Here is a 14,281-nt window from a genome sequence, read left to right as displayed (position 1 = left end):
GTGTATTCCAGCAGCGTGTCAAACTGTGCCCCTTCACGCTTTTCTAAGGTCTCTCAGTATGTGGAAGTTCCCAAGATTTTTGTTCCTGGGCCCTGCCATCTAAACGTATTACCTATGATTTAGCTTCAAAATCCTACTGACAAGTTTGAATTATTTTCTCCATGCCCGTGATGATTAAGACACTGAATTGTCAAGTCTTAGGACGGACAAGAAGCTCTCAGTGTCTGGTCGGGGTGGCAGATGCCTGCAGCAGGCGTGCCTGGCTCTGCCCCTTGCCAGTGGCAGGCATCACTGATCGCTTGTTTCTCCCTCTAGATTTGGTGTTGTACTGTGAGGCCTTCCTGACCACCTACAGGACCTTTATCACCCCCGAGGAGCTCATCAAGAAGCTGCAGTACAGATATCCTTTCTGGGCCCCCACCCTGGCTCCACACCTCTCACGCCACAGAGCCTGCGGGAACCAGGAGAGAGAGGGGCCTTCCTGCCCACTCAGCCCTCATGCAGGGGGCCACGTGGCCATGGTAGGCAGCAGCGATGGAGCTGCGCAGCCCTGCTCTGCCGAGTCCTAGCTTTGGGACCTGGGGCAAGGCTTCCTTTGAGCCTCTTTGCTGTCTGTAAAGGGGCTGACGAGACTATATGCAGTGCCCAGAACGTAGGGTACTGCCCCATGGCAGTGGGATTGCTGGGTGATTCTGAAGAAGAATTAGGAAGAATTGACATGCCCTGAGGGGGAGGGAGTGAGCTGCAGGCCCCTGGAGAGAGACCCACACCATTGGCACCTGCAGCTTCTCAGAGCTGAGCCCCGGGGCGTTGAGGGTGATGGGTGCGAAGTGTGCAGGGCTTGAGGGAATCCAGACTCAAATGGACCGCCTCGGGTAGGCACAGCCACTCCGCCTGCCGGCAGACCCAGCTGTAGACGGAAACTCCACATCCGCCACAGATTCGGGTCCAACCTCTGACCACACGGGCCCACAGGCTCACCCATTCGAGTGTCCCTCCCTGCAGCCGGGGCCCAGGAAGCCCCCGGGGCCCCACAGGGCCCTCTGTCATTGCCTCTTTCTCGGGTCCAAACCTACCCGTTCTGCCGAGGCTAACCTGGAGCTGCTGCCCAGGTCCCCTGCTCCTTGGCCACCTCCCGTGTCACAGCCCATGACTGCCATCTGCTGGACAGCTGCTGTCACTCAGGGACAGGAAGTTCCGAGTCCTCCCAGCTCTCCCTGTGCCCTGAGGCTTCCCTGACCTGGAGGCCTCGGTGCCATCCACTCTCCCCTTGCCCCGGCCCTGGAGGCCCTGGTCCCTCAGGACTGAAGTGAGCAGTCCCCATTTGTAGAGACTCAGGCTTCCTCCAGCCTCACGTGCTTGCTTCCTTAGAGCACCTGCTCACAGACCTGGTTCAGCGAATGGTGGTCGCTCTCACTCGTTGAGAATTTCCTTGTGTCAGGCCTGATGCTAAGCGTTTGCACGTGTAATCTCTCTCAGCCATAATGCCATTTTGTGTATATGTTATTACCATATTACATATGATGCCATTATGTCACTTCCTATTATGTAATTAAGGAAACTGAGGGTCAGAGAGGTTAAGTGACCCATATGGCTTCTTGGTTGGAGAACAGACACACATGCACATGCACACGCCTCTCTGACTCCAGATACACACTCACACGCGTGCACTCCTCTCTGACTCCAGATACACACACACACATGCACACACGCCTCTCTGACTCCTGAGCTCAGGTTCCAGCGTCCACCGTGCTCGGCTGCTTCAGGTGTGTTAATGGAAACGTTGCAGCATTGAGAGCCTGGGCCTGGCTGGCTGGTGAGCCCTCGTGCTGCAGGCCCCGGGAACCATCCCTGGCATGTGGCTTCTTCCTGAGCCCCCATGGACCACTGGAGAGTAGGTGGGGCAGAGCTGGAGAAGGGTCTAGAGAGTTTACTGAACACAACAGGGTGATAAGAAGCCAGGACCTGAAGGCAGAAATGACAGCCTCAGGGAGGAACTGGTGGTGGTCAGTGCTTAGGGGAAGGGGGCAGATGCGCCTCAGCTGGCCTCTGAAGCTGTGGAAGGATGGATGGGAGCTCACGGCAGGAGTGGAGGATGACACTGTGGGCTCTGCACGTGCCCGGGGACCTGCGGGGGTCAGGGTGGGTGGTTTTGACACCTTTCGCTGCCCAAAGCTCGGCAAAGGCAGTCTGCAGCGGTCAGTAAGTCTCACAGGAGCCTCGGGCTGAACCCCACAGAAAGGCAGGCGTGGGGATGCCGTGGAGACGGTTCTGCAGGCAGGAAAGGGGAGAGGTCGAGAACAGTCCGTGGGGTCAGACAGGTCTGGGCTGGGTCCCGCTCTGCGGCTGTGCCACTTGGCATGTCCTTCGCCTTCCGCAAACCCTCGCTCCCAGACACAATGCCTCGCATGGGCTTCCTGCACACCGTTGGTGCCCAGTACACAGTAGCTGGAGGAAGGGAGCCCTCCCGCTCCCATCTCTGTCTCTGCCCGAGCAAGAAGGGCTGTTTCTTTAACCCCCTGCTCCACGTACGAGAAGTTCTCTCCCTTCGCCGACACGTTCAAGAAGCGCGTCAGCAAGAACACGTTCTTCGTGCTCGTGCGGGTGGTGGATGAGCTCTGGTGAGTGCTTCCGCCCTCGGGGTTGTGGGAGGCGGATGGGAGCCCAGCCGGCCTCAGGAGTCTCGGGTTCCCTGCCCAGATGGGGACGTCTGTCACAGTCCATGTACCTCTCCTGGGGGACGTGCCCACAGAGCCCTGCCCACGGCTCTGGACAGGGCTTGCTCCTGTGTTTTAACATGACCCTGAGGAGAATGACCTGTCCCCTTAGACCAGCCCCGATCTGGCCCAGATTTCCTCCTGGGGGCCATCCCCCTTGCGTGGAGCTTAGCGCCTCATCCACGGTGAGCCGTGCTCTCAGCCACCAGCACTGGGGAGGCCCTCTCCTGCCCTCCTCCGCTTTCCATGCTCCCCTGACACAGCACTCGCCATTTGCATTCATTTAACAAACACACATCGAGCTGCTCCCTTTCCTAGTTCTGAAGGGACCTTCTGCTGGGGGTATGGCCTTAGTTGCTGACTGCACAGCTGGGAAACCACCAGGTGTGGACAGCGCTCTGCGGAGGAAGTTCAGGGGTGTCTGGTCTGAGGGGCCAGGACCTCTTAGTGACTCATCACCCCGGTGGACCAGGAGTTCCTCTGGGTGGGGTTTCTGTGGGATTTGTCTCTGGAGCACAGGCCCTGGCCTGGTCCCTGGGGCCAGCGTCTGCTGAGGGAATGGCGGTGACTTGTTACCACTGAGACGACTCCCAGCACTTGGGAGGGTGCCCAGCCGTCCCGAGGCCTTGCCTCTTGCTCCCTCCCCACAAGAGCTTTCCTGGCTCTGCTGATCGCGGCCACATGTCCCTTGGGTACCTTCAGGTGGATTCTGGCCCCGGTGGCAGCAGTCCTCTCCCTGTACTTGTATTCCTGCCCCTCATCTTGTGGCCCTTGGCCCTTTAGTCTCGTGGAGTTGACGGAAGAGATCTTGAAGCTGCTGATGGAACTGGTCTTTCGCTTGGTGTGCAATGGGGAGCTCAGCCTGGCCCGCGTGCTTCGGAAGAACATCCTGGACAAGGTGGACCAGAAGAAGCTACTCAGGTGTGCCAACGCCGACCAGCCCCTGGCAGCCCGGGGGGTAGCAGCCAGGTGAGCTACCATCCATCCAACCATGGCTCCTCCAGCCCCTGCCTCCGCTGGCAAGAGTTGTGCACAGTAGCTGCCTCTCCATGCCATTTCCCTTAGTGTACCCCACAGCCTCTCGTCCTGGTTCTGCCCAGGCTCTGTGGACAAGGTGCCTCAGGGACAGCCCAGTAGGTTCCCCAGGGCTGGGCCTCTTCTCCAGGGTTATGTTGTGTCACGAGTCCCCTTTTTACCAGGAAGCAGGCAGCAAGGCGTGGAGGGGGGGTTTACAGGAGACAGATTAATGTACTCTGGACTGTGGTCAACTCTGAATTACCTTCCTGGCGCTAATGTGGCAGCTGTGAACGCTGGCCCAGCCCCCGTGCCATCCTGAAGCTTCCTGAGACCTCGTATAAGGGTTCCTGTCTGGTGCCTGCTCCTCCCCCGGCCACAGGTGTTTGCTGATTTCTCACCCCTTGCTGGTGTCCCAGCTTTCAGGCACATGGCACCAGCTCTGATCTCACGGGGCCCGGGAAGTGGGGTCAGGCTGACTTCTCAGGCAGCTGAGCTGTCCCTGGGCTGAGGGGGTAGCTGCAGGATCTGCCCCACGGAGGCCGGAGAGGAAGGAAGGCGGGCGCCGCGCTCCCAGCGAGGAGAATGGTCTGGTCCTGACCTGCCGCAGGCCCGCAGTGCGGCCTCCCTTCTCCCGCTGTGGAGCGAGGCTTAGGGCCGCTACTCCCTCCGGTCTCTCAGCTCTGAGGCCAGCACTGCAGCACGTGCGCAGCTCCTGCCCCTGTTCCCTGACCACTTGCCTCATGCCCCTGTCTTCCAGGCCCGGGACCTTGCACGACTTTCACAGCCACGAAATAGCCGAGCAGCTGACACTGCTGGATGCTGAGCTCTTTTATAAAATAGAGGTATGGCATGGAGCAGGGTGGGGCTGGGGAGGGCTGTCCCAGCCCCGGCGAGCCGCTTTGAGTGAGAGAGACCACCCCATCACAGGAGAGCCAGAGGGCTCCAGCTCCATCCCATCTACCTCCTTTTTCAGATTCCTGAGGTTTTGCTTTGGGCAAAAGAGCAGAACGAGGAGAAGAGCCCCAACTTGACCCAGTTCACGGAGCACTTCAACAACATGTCCTACTGGTAAGGAGGACGGTGCGAAGCCCCAGTTCTCTGACGGCGGCGCATCGGGATGGGTTCCCGTGTTTTTCTTCACAGAGAGCTCCAACAGCAAGGAGAAGATGCCGCTCCCTTTCATTCCTCCCTGCTCCTCCTGGGGCCTTTGGGCATTAGCTGTGAACTGTAGGCAGCAAAGAGCAAGGGCAGGGCCTGCACGTGGTGCGTCTTGCATGGTAGAAGGGTCACTTGGAGGGCTGCTTGAGGAGGAGTCTGAGACTCAGCAGGAAGAGTGCCAGGAGTGATTAGTAATGTCTGCCCTAGATGGCAGCAGGGGAGGGGGTGTGAAGTTTGCCATCCTGCAGTGGTCTTGCCAGTCTCCCCACTGCTAGGCGGCCTCAGGGCTGACCCTCACACTGACTCTGCCTGAAAGAAAAGACCAGTTAGCAAAGGAGGGATTCTACCAGTGCTTTCATTTAGCCTTTCATTCCTAAAGTGAGATGAAGCCCAAAGGTGTGTTTATGACCTAGAACAGAGCTGTTGGCTCTTCAAGATGTGACTCAGAAGCGCCACAGCCTCTCGGCGTCCGAGGATGGTCGGAGTGTGACAGGCGCACGGTCTGGTGCTGTGGCAGACCCCACCATACACACAGTCCCCCGCTGCCACCAGGGGGACCTCCAGTATTTTTAACATGCTCCAAGCACTGCTTGTTGGAGAAGAATCGGGTCATCCCCCACTTTCCCTGCTTCTCTCCCCAGCGCAGGAAGGGCTCCCCTCCTCAGCAGCGTGTGCTCAGCAGCGGCAACCCAGCGTCCGTTCAGGGTTTTGCCCAGTAGGACGCAGTGGCTTCTGGGCAGATGGAAGCTGCAATCAGCCCTGAGTCAGCCTCTGACCTGGCCCTTGCTGGGTGCAGGAGGCTCTGGGTACACCTCTTAGGGGGCTACCTAGGAAGAGGTGTGGGTGGGGACCCCTGCAGAGCCACGGTCCTCAAGGTGTATCAGTGCAGGGGCCCTTAAGGGGGCAGAAGACGCACAGCAGAGGCAGCACTTCCTCTGAGTGACTGGCAGTGGCCCATGTGAAACCACAGGCAGTCGAGACCACTGTGGGGTCCTCATACAAGGCCGGGCTTTGGCTTTGGCTGCTGCTCAGGTTCTGAGAAGTGCCCCCCTCGCGTCCGGGAAGGTGGCCTCTTAACCCAAGTGCCAGCTAGTCCTGAGACCACGTGAGGAGCATCGCCCCAGTGGTGCTCGGGGCAGCTCTCGTCAGGAGAGCTGTTTGATCCTCCAAAGCCTTGCCTGCAGGTCAGAGGGCCTAGCCTGGTGTTTGGCTCTGGCCACCAGACCTCTTGTGGCCTCTTGCCTCTCCCTGGATGCCCTGAGCTCCCTGAGAGCAGAGACTAGGGCTACACTGGTGCCTCACCACCCCTGGGCACTTGGCGGGTGTGGGCTCCTGGCCAGGCAGCACTGGCATCTACGCACAGCTCCACCAGGCCCACCCTGGGGCCTGCAGGGAGACTGGTCAGCTCAGCTGCGCCCCCACTTGGTCCACGCAGGGTGCGGTCAATAATCATGTTACAGGAAAAGGCCCAGGACCGGGAACGCCTACTCCTGAAGTTCATCAAGATCATGAAGGTAAGCGTGGGCACCGTCCCCAGAACCCGCCCCTTCAGACCGTGCCTGGGAGGCCCCGGGCCTGCTGTCCCTGCCACCTGCCCTCACTGCCACCCCGCCTCTCTCTGCAGCACTTACGGAAGCTGAACAACTTCAACTCCTACCTAGCCATCCTCTCGGCGCTGGACTCGGCGCCCATCCGCAGGCTGGAGTGGCAGAAGCAGACCTCAGAGGTGAGCGGCTGGAGGGAGCCCGTGAGGTAGGAGGCCTGCCTGGCCCTCGGGTGAGCTGCTGTGGCAGGACGTGCTGGGGACGGGAATGGACACCTAGACTTGGGCCCCTGTTCTGCCACCTCCCGCTGGACAGCTGGGGGGCCCACCGCCCGCCCTCATCGCCCGTCTCTAAGCTCCAGTCATCGGGCCCTGAGGGGCTCCCTGGTCGGTGCTGGGCTCGTCACATCACAGCGCCCTGCTGCCCGTGCTACAAGCCCGTGCCTGGGTCCCAGCTTCCCCTCCTTCCTCCCTTCGGCCCCTGCTTCTGATCGGGCTGCTCTGGGCTGGGGGCCACGTTAGGCAGCTGGGGCGTACTGTGAAGGCCAGACATCTTACTAGGCGGGTTTCTTCAGGGTGAGTGCTAAAGGGAAAGGACGGGGTGCTGCCGAGCTTGTGGCCGGGTGCTCTGGCCTGGCCTGGAGTCAGGGAGGCCGCCGAGGAAGTGTTGAGCATACCAAGACCCAAGTAGGAGGAGTTTCCTGGGAAGACAGGGGAGTTCCCATCAGAGGGGACAGAGCAGTGCAGACCAGGAGCAGTGGGGAGCAGCAGGACAGAGGCCAGCATGGCTGCATCCCTGAGGAGGGGACCGGCTCTGGATCACGAGGGCTTCAGGGAGACTGGCGAGGAATTGGACATGTATCCTTGTGTAGGAGCTGGTCCTTGGGAAGGGAGGCAAAGCCCTTGGGGCTCAGTGTTGGCTGAGCCACCTGAGGGTCATCTCACGAGCCGACATATAGGCACAGTTATAAAACAGTGTTGTGTAGAAAAGTAGGACATTCACACTGGCTGCTCCAAGAACACGTACGAGGTCCTGAGGAGGCAGAGGCTTCCTGGAGGAGGTGACACATCAGGCTGAGAGGCACCTAACAGGCAACAAAGCAGGCGAGTGGCATTCCAGGCAGGGGGCAGGAGTGGCTCCATCAGGTCACCTGCCATCCCTGGTGGACTCTGCCTTGAGTGCAGTGAAGAGTGAGGGAGGGCTCGGAGCTGGAGTGACATGGTCCAGCGTGTTTTAGGAGCTCCCTCGGGCTCGCCCAGTGGAGCAGAACCCAGGCGGAGCCCAAGCTCCAGGTCCCATACCTGGGGGTGCTGGTGGCCCAGAGACATGGTTCTGAGCAGGCACAAGCAGCCTCGTGGCCCGTGTGTCCACGGGAGGCCTGTTCTCCCTGCAGCCAGAGCAGGGCCTGGGTTCGGGTCTGGGTTTGTATGTGTGGGCACCCTTGAGCGTCGGTGGAGGGGAGGTGATGTGTGGGTTGGCGAGGAGGGGCCAGGGCTCAGTGCCCAGCATTGTCCCGGTGCTCATGCATGCCACATGCCCCCTGCCCAGGGCCTGGCCGAGTACTGCACACTGATTGACAGTTCGTCCTCCTTCCGCGCCTATCGGGCCGCCCTGTCTGAGGTGGAGCCACCGTGCATCCCGTACCTGTGAGTAGAGCCTCCGGTGGATTGGCCCCTTGACCTGGGGAAATCGTGTCAGGCTCAGAGAAGCCCTTGCTTAAAGGTTTCCGTCTTAGGCTTTAATGCGAACTATGCCCCTTGTTACACAATGGAAACAGAAAAGAAGAGGTCGAGTGAGAGCGATCCTCTTCCCTGTCTCCCGGGCCTGTCTCCTTCCCTCGTCTGCCAGTACACGTGCTCAGGCGTGTGTGGGCAGGTGCGGGTGGCACCGTGCTCTATTCCAGCGGTCCTCAAACCTGACTGCATGTCACAACCTGCGGGCCCCCCGGCACCCCAGGAACCCTGAGAGCATTGATGTAAAGAAGCTCAGAGGGTCTCCCCAGTGTGGGCCATGGGATGGAGTCAATACCTGTTTCATGGAAAAGGATCCTGTGGTCACAGAAGCTTGGGAAATCGTGGAAAAATCAAAGCTAAACCAGTTTCTTTGTTGCAGGACTTATTAGAGCCCTTAACATACTAGTGGACATTGGGAATCTCCAAAAGAAGGGTAGAAGGCTCAGCACCACCCCAGGGCTGAGAGTGTGATGGAATGTCGCCCAGGGTTGGGGCTGCCTTGAGGCCTTCGCCCTCAGAGATACAGATCTTGCAGCCAGTGACCCTCTGCTTGCCTCCTGGCCTCTCCACCCTCACTGACTGCTAACCCACTTTCCCATCAGGCGTCCGCATCTGGGCTCCTGAGAGGGCGTCCGCCATGCCCTTGGGCTGGGCTCTCCCTGGGTGGAAGGACTGCCCCATCGCTCGTCTTGTGGCTTCATGCCCTCTGCATTTAGAAGCACTTTGCCCCACCTGTTCAAAGGGAGGGGATCTCCCTGCCCTCCAGTTTGGGGTGTTATTTTTTCCTGTTCGTTTATTAGGTTTGCGTCAGCAAACCCACAGCCCTGCCAGCACGTGCTGCAGCCATCAGGTCCCTGACAGGCCCCTGCAGGCTGGAACAGTCCTTGAAGGGCCTCTGAGGCAGGGAGGCATTCGAGGCTCTTCAGGACCTGGCCTGCCCAGGGACCCAGAGCTTGCGAGTCAGGAATTCATGCTGGAAGAAATACACACAGCCTAGAGACACGCTCGTGGGCCTGGCAGCTGCTCGGGCACAGCCCAGAGGCATGGGCCCAGTTGGGCAGGGCTTGTCCTCTGGCTTCTGAGCTGCTCTCCAGAGCAGTAACTGTCTTCTCCGTCCGCCGAAGGGGGCTCATCCTGCAGGACCTCACCTTCGTTCACCTGGGAAACCCAGACTATATTGATGGGAAGGTGAATTTTTCCAAACGGTGGCAGCAGTTCAACATCCTCGACAGCATGCGGTGCTTCCAGCAGGCGTGAGTGCTGCCGCCCAGTGGGCCAGGGCTGGGGGCACACCAAACCCTTGGCTGCTAGGACCCTGAGCAGAGATGGGAGGTGACAAAGGCCCAAGGGGGATCTGACCCCTGCGTCTTCCAGTTTGTCTGGATGACATGAGAAAGTGCTCGTCGGGGCTAAGCGCAGTGTGGCCCAGGGCCCGTACCCAGAGTCGGTAGTCAGCTTGTCTTCTGTGTTTCCAGTACAGGGAAGCTGGGGGCCAGACTTGCTGCAAGGAAGAGGCTGGCAAACGCTAGCCTAGCTGGATCCAGGGCGGGGGGCGGGGGAGGTGACAGTGCTTGGGCCTCAGTTCCTGCAGACCCGCTGGGCTGCAGGGGTGCTGCTCGGGAGACCTTTTAGGGAGCAGAGAGAGCCCAGCTTTAGGGTCCAGCTCGTGCCACGTGCTGATGGCCTCAGCTCCGAGCACTGGCGTCTTCCCTGCAGCGTGTGGGCAGCAGCAGCCCCTGCCTTGTCAGTCTGCTGGGATGGCGCAGGTGGCCCTGAGAGACCATCAGGTTGTCGGGCCCACACCGGCTCTCACTGCCTGCCTCCCTGCTCCCCCCCAGGCATTATGACATCCGGAGAAATGACGACATCATAAACTTCTTCAACGACTTCAGTGACCACCTGGCTGAGGAGGCCCTGTGGGAACTCTCCCTGAAAATCAAACCCAGGAACATAACAAGGAGGAAAACAGACCGGGAAGAGAAGACCTAGGGGCAGCTGCCGTGAGCGAGGAGAGCGCTCCAGGGGCTCTGAGCACGGCTCCGAGCCAGGAAGGAACTGTGGACCTGTCACCTGGCGGCGGCCTGCTCCCTGGGCAGGCTGCAAGTGTCCCGGCCTGAGAGCCACAAGGCCAGCCAGGCCTCTGCTGTGCCGGGCAGCAGCCCGCGGCAGTGTCCTGCCCCTCTCCTCCGCAGGAGCAGACCCCGCGGCCCACCGTGGAGCCAGCAGGCAGGTCTAGGACTGATTTGTGAACCGGGGGTTTTCGGTTTTGGTTTTTGGTTTCTGCTTTCACTTCTGTCTCCCCACTCCCCGCTCCCCCTGCCTGGGAGCAGCACAGGGACGTCATTAGCAGACCAAGAACAGTGGGAACCTTCACCCCTCCCTAAGTTCCAGGGTCCTAACTCTGCTGAAATGACAAATGAGCGACCAGGCATGAAGGACGGGGGCATTTGGGTGGGTGGGCAGAGAGGACACGGGGAGGCTCCTTGAACTTTCCGGACTCTGCTTTTTAAAGTGGAGGATGGGCTCAGCTTGTTCCCTGGCCCAGCAGGATACGACAGGTGGCCTCTCAGCAGCCCTGGAGCGCCTGTCATGGTACTGGCCCTCAGAACTGTCTGCTGCCGCCACAGGGCCCTCCCGAGCTGGGGCAGCGGCAGTGTCTGTCATCTTTTTGTCCCTGCATCACCCCCGCCAGCGTCCCACTGGCCCTCATCCCATCATCTGGCGCCATGGGGAGCTGGGAAGAGGAGGTTGGAGCAAGGGAAAACTTTACATCCAAGAAACACATTTTATCTGAGCTGGGCCCGTAGCTCTTGTGGGTTCATTCAGAGAGGAGAGAGTGGAGGGGCATTTCTGTCCCGGGAAGGCCAGCGGCCCCTCCTCTGTTGCTTGCTGTGTGCCTTAAACTCCATCTCCTGCCCTCCCGCCTCGCCGGCCCCTCCTGCTGTCTCCATCCTGCTGGGGCCAGAGGGGCCCTCTCTGTGAAGGACGGGGTGTCCCTGAAAGGGCAGGGGCCTGGCTGCGGAGGTGCCTCCTGAGGCTGACAGCCACGGCTCTCCCAGCGCCTGGCAGTCTGGCTCTCCTCTGGCAGAGCTGCTTCAGGAGCAGGTGCCCTTTCCCACCTCCTTGTTCAGAACCACTCGCTGCTGAGGTTGACAATCTGGGGCCAGCTTTGCAGGGGTTCTCCGCACACAGAGGTGCCGGCTCTGTGGCAGCCGCACGTGGGCCTGCGGGCAGGGTGCCCGTCGGAACTGGACAGCGGCCTCTGCGCCTCCCCTGTCCTGTTTGCATGATTGAGTGGTCACTTCTCCTGGGTTTGGGGCTTGGTCAAGCAGACTCCAAGATCTACCTGTGCTTAGTCCAAATTAAAAAGAACAAAGAAAAGTCAAAAGCAACATCTGTTGATTAGATTTTTCTCAAGGAGACAGCCGTGTCCCTTGGAGTCCTTCATGGGTGTTTGAGCAGCTTTCATCAAGAATATGTGGGCTGGTTTTCCTGTCGTTTGTGCGTCCTGGACACAGAGGGGAGAGATCTGTGAAATGTCAGTCGCAACCTCCTCTGCCAGTGATGCTGCGGCCAGAACATGTCACTTTATTATTTAAAGAGTGTGTGTGTAGAGTCGCTGTTGATGAACAGTATTGTGTGTGGGTTGGGTTTTAGTTTGTTCCCGCATTGTCCTCTCATTTCAGGCTTTCCTCTTCCTTTCTACCTTGCCTCTCGCCCAGGCCCAGCTCGGTTGACTGCTGCTGTGTGTGCGTGGGGGCCTCTGTGCGCTCGGGGCCTGTGAGTGGTATGACCTGCCGGTCTCTGTGTTTTAGCCTCAGAAAGCCAGCCGCTTGCATGCGTCTGCAGATGGGTGCATGTCCGTGGTCGGGGTCTGTCCTCAGGCAGGAGCTGGCCAGGGCGGGGCTTCACCTTCCCTCAGTTAGAACAGACCCTGCACGCACACCCCCGCCACAGGCCGTGCCTGCTTCTCTCTGGGATCCCTCGGCTGTCTGAGCAGATGTGCTGGGCCCCAGGCGGGCAGTACGGGTGGGCGAGGTGCCGGCGTGTCCAGTGACCAGCAGGGGACAGCAGGCACGGTGTGTGCTGTCACTTATTGGCTGACAGGCTCCCCGGCCCTGCGCCTCACGAGTCACCCGCCTGGCTTTGCTTTGTCTGAGGCGCCGGGGCAGGGTGTGGGAGTCCATCCTTAGGACAGACAGACCCAATCAGGACGATTTGGCTCCCTGCAGAGTCAGTGCCCACCTGCAGGTGTGGCAGCCAGGGAAAGGGCAGTCGCATGCCCTGTCTGAACCGAACCCCACTTCCGACGAGCCCCTCCCTCCCCTGCCCCACGCCTCCCCATGTTACATTGTAATATAGGTCCTAAACTAACCTGGCTGATAGTGGCATCTTCCTGCGGACATTTCAAACCTGTAACTTTTATATGAAAGGAAAATAAACACAGACAAAAGCCACCGCCCAGGTGTGTATGCTGTCTGTCAGTGTCAAAGCGACAGTCCTGCCTCTTTTCTGTGCCCTCCTCGTGGGTGGGGCCCCCGGCACACTAAGGGTGTGGTCCTGCTCCCAGTCCCTGGACCTGCTTGCTGTTGTGGGGCTCGTCCTGGCAGAGTGGCATGGATGTCACCAACTCCTTTCCAGAACGTCCCCTCCAAGGTCTTGTGCCCCAGAAGTGGGTCAATGCCCAAAAGCTGTACTGCCCCCTGACCCCCAGCGTCCTGGTATAGACTGGCATTTCCAGGGTAGAACTCAGGGAGCACAGGCTGTGTGGAGTCACTTTCCAGAGCCCCAAAGGCGCTGTGTTTGAAAGTACACCTTTGGCAGGGTTCTGCCCCTACTACCCGGACCGCGGGCTGAGGCACGGGCCCTGCCCGCCTCTGTGGGAGCAGTGGAGCCCCTGCGCCCCGCTCAGGAGTGAGGTGACCGCTGGGCTCTGGTCCCTTCTCTGCCTGGGCTGGGCGGTGTCTGCTGCACACCAGGTGAGCCGTTGGACTGACTCCCAGCCCACTTGTCATCTCCGTTCACCATCCTCCCAGAGCCATCCTCACGCCAGTCGATGTGCCCGTCCCCCAGCATGTCCCGTCCCCCCGGCACCTCTTCTGCAGTGAGACTGAGCACCTGGGTGCAGAACCCAGGGCTTTGGGCCCTACAGAAGGTGCCCACAGGGCTGGGAACCGGGCAGAGAGAAAGGCCGGCATCTCCCAGCAGATCCCCCCTCAGGTGGCCTCCCCGGCCTTCCCCGAAAGGTGGCAGCTTAAAAGGATATCCCTTTAAGGGGGGAGCAAGTATTCCTGGGCTGGTCACACTGTTAGGATCTGAGAGAAAGGATCCCAGGCCTCTAGGGAGCCCTCTCTCGTCCCCTCAGCTGTTTACCAAACACGCAGCATGGGCCAGGCATTGCCACGAAGCCTCCCAGAGCCTTGGCGACGACTGAACTTCCCCGCTTCTCCCCTTCACTAGTTGTAGTTCAAGCAAGTTACTCAGCCACTTGTACCTCAGTTTCCCCATTACCTGCTGTTGTCCATTTGACTGATGAGCACACTGAGGCCCAGAGAGAGACCAGTTGGCTCCTGAATCCTCCACTCCCGTCTTCCCCACCAGCCAGCAATGCCAAGAACTGTCCTGATCTGGTCCCAACCCCCACCCCAGGCAACCAGGCGGTGACAGCAGGAGGTGACAGGCCAGGTGTGGACCTCAGGCCTGAGCCTGCCAACCAGGGCTGCAGGTTGCAGCTGCTGCAACCCACCCTGGTCTTAGGTGACTGGCAGTGGGGGCAGATTAAAACTCTGGGTTCCATCCCCACCCAGAGGGTCCCCTCCCAGGGCCTGGGAATCTGCATGTCTAGCCAGTGACTCAGGAGGCGTGGATGCCCCTCTGAGAGCTGCTCTTCCCCGGCCACGCCTGTGTTCAGACCCGGAGGCAGGTCTGGCCACGGGTGGCACAAGGCCAGGCTTCTGGAGTGCGATGGCCACGTGCTGCTCCCCCAGCGGGATGGGGCGGGCCACACGCATTCACTCAGACCATCTTTCATCCGTCCGTTCATGCGTTCACTGGGGGCACATGACTTAGGAACCTGCTGAGGCAGCTTTGGGGTCATTCTAGTCCTGCATTT

At 59.9% G+C, this 14,281-nt stretch overlaps 1 protein-coding gene across 32 annotated transcripts in view; it reads left to right on the top strand.

The window, feature by feature from the left end:
- Positions 1-12,667, top strand: part of RAPGEF1 (Rap guanine nucleotide exchange factor 1) — a 142,039-nt gene extending 129,372 nt beyond the window's left edge. For all 32 annotated transcript variants that reach the window (XM_070251969.1, XM_070251961.1, XM_070251957.1 and 29 more), the window contains 10 exons: positions 316-400; positions 2,529-2,621; positions 3,501-3,686; positions 4,492-4,576; positions 4,708-4,802; positions 6,328-6,406; positions 6,517-6,618; positions 7,985-8,082; positions 9,294-9,422; positions 10,008-12,667. In XM_070251969.1, the coding sequence (XP_070108070.1) occupies positions 316-400; positions 2,529-2,621; positions 3,501-3,686; positions 4,492-4,576; positions 4,708-4,802; positions 6,328-6,406; positions 6,517-6,618; positions 7,985-8,082; positions 9,294-9,422; positions 10,008-10,158 (1,103 nt within the window). In that variant the 3' untranslated portion in view covers positions 10,159-12,667. The remainder of the gene's footprint in view (positions 1-315; positions 401-2,528; positions 2,622-3,500; positions 3,687-4,491; positions 4,577-4,707; positions 4,803-6,327; positions 6,407-6,516; positions 6,619-7,984; positions 8,083-9,293; positions 9,423-10,007) is intronic.
- The last annotated feature ends 1,614 nt before the right edge of the window (positions 12,668-14,281 follow it).

The sequence above is a fragment of the Equus caballus genome, chromosome 25, assembly GCF_041296265.1.
Source record: "Equus caballus isolate H_3958 breed thoroughbred chromosome 25, TB-T2T, whole genome shotgun sequence".
Lineage (NCBI taxonomy): Eukaryota > Metazoa > Chordata > Mammalia > Perissodactyla > Equidae > Equus > Equus caballus.
The sequence above is the reverse complement of the archived record's forward strand: the minus strand, read 5'-3'. Positions and strand labels throughout refer to the sequence as shown.